The sequence below is a fragment of the Marmota marmota genome, unplaced genomic scaffold (genome assembly GCF_001458135.2).
Source record: "Marmota marmota marmota unplaced genomic scaffold, marMar, whole genome shotgun sequence".
Lineage (NCBI taxonomy): Eukaryota > Metazoa > Chordata > Mammalia > Rodentia > Sciuridae > Marmota > Marmota marmota.
The window spans coordinates 2,632,740-2,639,906 of NW_025999982.1; the positions used below are offsets into that span (position 1 = coordinate 2,632,740).

Consider the following 7,167-nt stretch of genomic DNA (forward strand, 5'->3'; position numbering starts at 1 on the left):
CCCTGCCCCCCCCACGCACCTTGTCCGCGGACTGCGAGGTGCCAAATAAGATGGGGATGAAGGCCAGCCAGACGATGCAGGTGGTGTACATGGTGAAGCCGATGGGCTTGGCCTCGTTGAAGGTCTCGGGCACGCCACGCGTCTTGATGGCGTACACGGTGCACGTGACCATGAGCAGCATGCTGTAGCCCAGCAGGCAGATGAGCGACAGGTCCGAGATGTCGCACTTGAGCACCCCCCTGGCGAATCGGGGATCGAGCGTCCGCTGGTCCTGGAAGTCCACCACCGAGTGGGAAGGGTCCACGACGAACCACACGCAGATGCCCAGCAGCTGCAGGGAGATGAGGCTGAAGGTGATGGCCAGCTGCGAGGCAGGGCTGATGAAGCGCGGGGCGCTGACCGACCGCTTGCCCTGCTCGAAGATGCGGTAGATGCGGTTGGTCTTGGTGAGCAGCGCGGCGTAGCTGATGCTCATGCCCAGCCCCAGGAAGATGCGGCGCAGGGAGCAGGTGCCCAGGTCTGGCTCGGCGATCATCAGGAAGGTGGTGGCGTAGCACAGGAAGATGCCCGCCAGCAGCACATAGCTCAGCTCGCGGCCCGAGGCCTTCACGATGGGTGTGTCGTTGTAGCGCACGAAGGTGACCACCACAAGCAGCGTGGCAGCAATGCCCACCACGGCCAGGAAGAGGGGCAGCACCGCCCAGGGCGAGTCCCACTCGAGCTTGATGATGGGGATGGGCCGGCAGCCCGTGCGGTTCTCTGTGGGCCTCATGTCGTAGGGACAGGTCTTACAGGTGTAGCGGTCCACCTGGTACTGGTACCCTGTGCAGGGCTCGCAGTGCCAGCAGCAGGGCATGCCCTTCACCGTCTTCTTCCGCTCGCCCGGCTGGCAGGGCAGGCTGCAGATGGAGCGGGGCAGCTGCTGCCCGCTCCCCGGCCAGTGCATCCTCTCTGTCTGGCAACAACAGCACCACAGAGTGGACCTCAGGATGTGCCACCCAGCGCCCCACCCACCCCACAGGGCAGTGCCCCACACCTGCACAGGCCAATGAGTTGGCTCAAAATGCAGCTGCCTGGATCCCACCAGGACTCACTGCATCGGACAGCTGGATTTAAACAAGCTCTGGGCAAGACACTGACCTGGGGGCAGCCCAAGTGACTCCAAAACTCTGAAGACTCCTATGGAGACACTGCGCCCAGAGAGCAGTATGTGACAACCTAGTGTCACATGGAGGCTCGACAGCAGGGCACAGAACTCAGCATCCTGATTCCCAGTCCCTGAGGCCTTGCCAGCAGCAGCGGCAACACCCAGGAGCAGCACCCAGGGAAATGTACGTTCAGGCCCACCCCAGGGACCACCCCAGGTTCTGTGTTCCAGCAGGACCCCACCAGCCCATGATTGGCAGGCACTTCAGAGCAGGAGATGCGCTGCCCCAGCTCAGCCCGTGGCGCTTCCACCCAGCGGCAGAGGGAGCAGGCCGCACAGAGAGTAGGAGGAACCAGGATTTAACCAGAGGACGCTGGACGGGCGCCCAGGGGGGTAGCGTTTCCTTACATCCTGCTCTAAATTAGCACTGCTCACATTCCACGTCTCTGAAGATACAAATGCTGGGAGCAAAGAAGTCACAGAGTGCTGTCGCGCCCTGCTGAAGGTGCCACAACATCTGGAAAGTAAACACGTGGCCCCAAAGAGCCGAAGAGGCCCGTGCTGGGCAGAGGGAGCCCGACTACCTCGGGGCCTGGTTCAACGCGTTGCTCTAAACCAGCAGCTGCGGGGGGAGCTCGTTCCCAGGGGGAGCCCAGCCACCTGGCCCCGAGGTGTGCGGGGGGGGGGTCCTGGAGAAATGTAGCCAGTGGTTTGGGGGCTGCTCAGAGGGTTTCGGAGCAGAGAAAAGCAGCAGGGAGGGTGGGCAGGGAACCCGGAGCCGGCCTCGTGGCAGGTGGGAAGAGAATCTTTATAAGAGGTTTGTTCTGTGGCTCTGGGCCTTATAAAATGTGTCGCCCGAGTAGCTAGAGGGACAGCAGTGACCAGCACAGGGTCTGGAGGAATGAAAAGGCCCTCATCACCCCTGCCCACTGAATCCCCCACAGGAGAAGACCTTCCTCCCAGCTCACAGGACGATGGTGGGTGTTCTGGAAAACTCTGTGGTTCCAGGGGAAAGGACAGCAGAGGTGGTCAAGTCCTAGGATCACGGTTCTGTGGCTAAGGGACTTCACAGCCCTGAACAGGACCTTGGCCTCTCGGGCCTTCGTTTTCTCATCTGACTCAGCCACAGCAGGTAGGACGGCACCTTGCCCCTCCTTACTTAAGGGCAGTCCCCTGGAGGTCATCATGGGACAACTTTAACACTTCATGGAAACAGCAGCTCCGGGAGGACAGGACATTGCTGCCCTGGCTGCTGGAGAGATGGCCACACCTGGGCAGCCAGGCTCGGCTGTAACGAGAGGCCCTGGCTCAGCCCCTGAGGAAGACAGTGTCCGGTAGCCGAAGCCTCCCCCGTGGGTCCTAGAGGGCCCACGGTGCAGCCCAACCAAAGCCACCTAAGAGGAAAGCAGCCAGGCCCAGCCAGCCCACTGCTCCAGCAGCTGACCGCCATCTGGGCCTCCAGGCAAGGGGGACTGAGGACCAGAAGGGCATCACGGGCTGGGCCAGGCTGGGCCCTGGAGATGGCCAGGCCGAGTGCAGGGGCTTGCATTGCTCGGGGAGGAGTCCAGGGCCACCTCCACAGACCCCTCCCTTCATCAACCAATCTGGGCAGTGGGGACAATGACAGTGCCTACCTCAGAGCTGCCACCCTCACAGGAAGGCACTGTGCTCAGGACAGCCCTGGTGCACACAGTGCTCAGGAAACCAGCAGCCGGCCTGCTCTGCCCTCTGCCCCCAGGGAGACACCTCCATTGCCCATCGGGCTCCACCTTGCTGAGTGCCCCCGCCCTGTTCTGTCTGTTCACAGCCAGGAGCCTCTTCACAGGAGGGCTCTGGGTGCCCTGGGAGAGCTCCTTTGCCTCCCCGGGGCTGGTTTTCCTGACCTGTGTCCTCTGGCCTAGAAGGGACTACATGGTGCTGGGGGCTAGAGAGTGTCGCAGGAGGACACGGGGACACCATGAAGCTCTCCCAGCATGGTCTCCTCAGTCTGGCCCTTTAAGGTGTCACACTGTGCCCACCAAAGCACAGCTCACCCCTTCACCCTTGCAGGGCAGTGACATGTCCACAGGGGTGTCCCTAAGGAAGGAACTGGAGGTATTTTCTCTTCCCACACATGCCTCTATTTCACAGACAGGGACACTGAGGGCTAGAGGTAAAGCCACTGCATTCCTGGGTCATTCTGTGATCTGGGAAGGTATGACTAGGAGAACCCAGAAAAATGACTGCCATCTAGCGTGGTTTGAAGGGATGGGGACTCACTCCCTGGCCACAGCCAATGCCAGAAACCCAGCGCCTCTCCGTGCCCCACCATGAGACTTCACCCTCTGTCCAGACGCAGCCTCCCAAGATGGCCCCTCCCACCAAGCCTCTGGCTCGGTCTGCCTGTGTGAATTCCTCTCTCCAGAGCCCCCAGGCTCCCTTGGGGAGCAGCCTGGAAACCCCTGAGCCGTGGGAGAGGACAAGGCACAGAATGGCAGCAGAACTCCAGGCACTGCTGGGCACAGTGGCACACGCCTGTAATCCTAGTAGCTCCAGGGGGCTTAAATAGGAGGACCTCAAGTTCAAAGCCAGCCTCAGCACTGGTGAGGCCCTCAGAAACTCAGTGAGACCCTGTCTCTAAATAAAATACACATAGGGCTGGGGGTGTGGCTCAGTGGTCTAGTGTCCCCAAGTTCAATCCCCGGTATGCACCCCCCCAAAAAAACTCCAGACACCCTTTTCTATTTTGGGGTGAGGGTCTGGGAGAGACTGTGGCCTTGGGAGTGAAGGAGGAAGGAGGCCCGACTGGCAGCCACGCCCTCCCTTGGCGCCCGCCCACAGGTTGGGATGGCATGAGTCCCTACAGGCCCCTCCCGCCCCGCTTACTCGGAGGTGCAGGTGGTCTGTCCAGGAGCCAATGACCTTGTACTCGGCAGAGCCGTTGCGCAGCTGGTACTGGTAGATGTCATAGCGCCCAGGGGCATCTCCATTCTCATTGAAGGTCACGGGGTTTCCTGCGATGCCTGTGGGTGGGGTGTCTCGCTGAGCCTCTACACAGAGGCGGAGATATCTCTGGGGGGGCCCCTCCGTGGAACATCTTGGGGTCCCTCCTCCTGGAGGTATCTGAGGAGACTCCCATTTCAAACCCAGGAGCCCCAGGACTCCTTCCCACCTCCGCGGCCCAGGACCCCGGGGTTGAGCAGCGCCCCGCGCCACGCCCCCACCTGAGAAGTTGACGTTTCGGATGTACTTAAGCAGCTGGGTGCCGTCCACGGGGTCCATGCGGGGGCAGAGCCCCACACGACCAGGACACAGGTCTCGGTGCATGGCGTGCAGCGCGTGGCCCATGGCGTACACAGCGTCGATCACAAACTGCACCTTCCCCTCCTGTTCGTACGCCGAGTCCTGCCCAATGCGCTCACGGTCTGCAACGAGACCCCCAAGACGGGGTGCCTGTGAGTCGCCCCCATCTCACAGTGGAACTACAGTGGCCGTTGGGGCCTGGAGGGGCGCCCCAGCCAGTCCATGCACACATCAGGGCTTGCTCTGCCACCCCGGGAGCTGGACCTGCAGGGGCACCAAGGAAATGAGAGGGTGCACTGTCCTGCCACAGCACCACTCACGGCTGGGTTCCCCGGGACCCCAGAACAACCAGGACGCCCCGTCACCTGCCACCCTGTGGCTATGGAGCAGCTGCACGGCTCAGGCTAGGGAACAGCTAGGACAGGGCTGTGTCTGTCACAAAGGAGAGCCGAGCTCCCAGAGCAGCTCACCACGGACTGCACTCCAGCCACAGGACTCCAAGCTCACCCCAGGCTGCAGGTGGGGACATGGAGGCCCAGGGAGACTGTCTGGTCTCCTGATGCCCTCAGTGGTTTCCAGCCATTCCAAACACCTGAGTCACCATTATCCCCGGCCACTCCATCTCCACCTCAGTAACAGCCTCCCCCAGGAGCCAGGGTGGGAGAACTTGGCAAAATGGGGAACGGCCTCCATCACCCCCTCACTGTCAACTGCCACAGCCCTCCAGGCCTCGAGACTCTGACCTGTCCTTGGTGCCCACCCAAGCTCTGCACCATGGCTGTGTGATGCTCCTGTGCCAGGAGCCATGCATGAAATGTGTGAGACCCAATCGACATGGGAGCCATTGGGCAGGACAGTCTGGTGTTGGGCATACCCACCAGAGAGAGGGGGAAACGGAGGCCCAAAGAAGCTGGCAACGCTGCGAGAGCGCGCGGAGCGGGATCTGGACACGGACACTCCTGCCCGAGCCTGTACACCACGCTAGACAGGGAGGGGCGGCAAGCAGGTGGGGAGAGCAGGAGAGGAAGGCTGGGGTCGCCAAGGAGAGGACATGGGGGCAGGAAGACAAGAGGAGGTGGACAGAGCCCTGGGGAAGCCTGGCTTCACTCCCAAGGCCACAGCCTCTGCACACTGCCCGGCCCACAGTCTCCTCTCAAGGACGGAAGAAGGAAGTTGACCTTCATAAGCCCCACCCCCAGCTCCCTGGGGGGCCAGAAGTCACTGTGTCTATCTCCGGCCTGGGACATCTCAGAGGCAGACCCAGGGTGCAGAGCTCCCACTGCCTTTCCCTGTGACCTACCCCACCATCCAACCCCCCACACCAGGAAGGACAGTCACCACCCACAGCCCAGGAACGGGGCTGACTGGCCTGTGGCACGTCACCCTTCGGCCAGCCTGGTCACTCGGTTTAACCTGCCGGCCAGGAGCCCACACCCTGCTCGGCCAAGCTCAGGTTAGACATTCACAGATGGCCAGGTGGATGTTAGAAATTGTGGAATGACTCCTGTGACCCCAGCTCCCTTGGAAGGAGGCGGAGACAGGGAGACGGAAGTGCAAGGCCAACTCAGCAAGACCCTGTCTCAAAAAATAAAAAATAAAAAAGGCTGGGGATGCAGCTCAGGCGGTCAAGCACCCCTGGGGTCAACTCCCAGAGCTGCAAAGAACAGACAGACATAAATAAATCACAGACTCGCCACGCTGGGGCCAGGGGTCACCTGCCCCCCTGACGTTTTACATCCAAGAAGATGGAGGCCTGGAGAGGGAAGCCCGGTCACACGGCCAGGGAGCTGGGCTCTGGCCACTGCTGAGTGCTCCTAGCTTCCAGACCCCACCCTGCCTCCCTCGGGCCGCATCTGACCCGAGGCCTCTTTTCTGATGTGACGCTGCGAGCTCGGCAGCACTATTTCTAGGTCAAGCACAAACAGAAGGGGACGAGCATGAGACACATTCTCCAGCTTCTCCATCTGCCTCTCTGTCCAGGGCCTCTGACCCCAGGTTCTGAAAAGCCAAGAGAGAAAAAAAAGGGCCAACCTGTGCCCAAAGGGAGGGTTCCCTTGGAAAGCAACTCCTGCACCCAGGCCCAACCCCATGCGCACCCCGACCCCCAGCCCCAGCACTCGCTCCGGCAGCTCCCACCACACCCGACTCAGCCGGAGAAGAGATCAATTATTAAGCAGGGACAGAGCGGGAGGCTGCGGCCACTGCAGGAAGAAGACAGCACTCTCCCACGGCCAAGGACACCTTAGGTGACAGAGGCTGGCTCCCCTCTGGGGAGATGCAGCTCCCCCACTAAGCCGGCCTGGGCCTCGCCTCTCCAGGGTTGCCTCCCAGGTCCCTCCTCAGAGGGCCCCACTGAATCTCCATTCCTGGGTCCCTCCAGGTCTCTTGCTGGGCTCATAAAGCCTCCAGGGTTGCTGCTGGACGGTGGGCATCCCCCAGGGGCATCCTTGCCAAGAAGGCGCTCCCCCCCCTGGGGTGGCTCCTGCAAAAAGGGGTCCGGGGTCCTACAGACCCTCAGCAGCCTCGTGCCCAGCCTCCTGGTGGTGCGGCCCCGGGGACCCTGGAGACCTCTGCACAGCTGCCCGCCTTGACCTGACTGTCTCAAGGCCAATCCTGTTACATGAGACAACCAGGGGGCAGTGAGGTGCCCTGCAAAGGGGACACCAAGCCATGAGAATGCATATTCTCTCCCTCCCTCTCCTCCTCCTCCCCCTCCCCCTCCCCCTCCCTCCTCATAA

The 7,167-nt window shown here is 61.7% G+C and overlaps 1 protein-coding gene across 5 annotated transcripts in view; it reads right to left on the reverse strand.

Moving 5' to 3' along the window:
* The window catches only part of Grm4 (glutamate metabotropic receptor 4), a 103,845-nt gene that overhangs the window by 10,447 nt on the left and 86,231 nt on the right, over positions 1 to 7,167 (reverse strand). For 4 of the 5 annotated variants that reach the window (XM_048805124.1, XM_048805123.1, XM_048805122.1 and 1 more), the window contains 3 exons: positions 4,351 to 4,551; positions 4,013 to 4,149; positions 20 to 955 (listed from right to left, as the gene is read on the reverse strand). In XM_048805124.1, coding sequence (XP_048661081.1) covers positions 20 to 955; positions 4,013 to 4,149; positions 4,351 to 4,551 — 1,274 coding nt within the window. The remainder of the gene's footprint in view (positions 1 to 19; positions 956 to 4,012; positions 4,150 to 4,350; positions 4,552 to 7,167) is intronic. The other variant, XM_048805125.1, reaches the window with a different exon arrangement.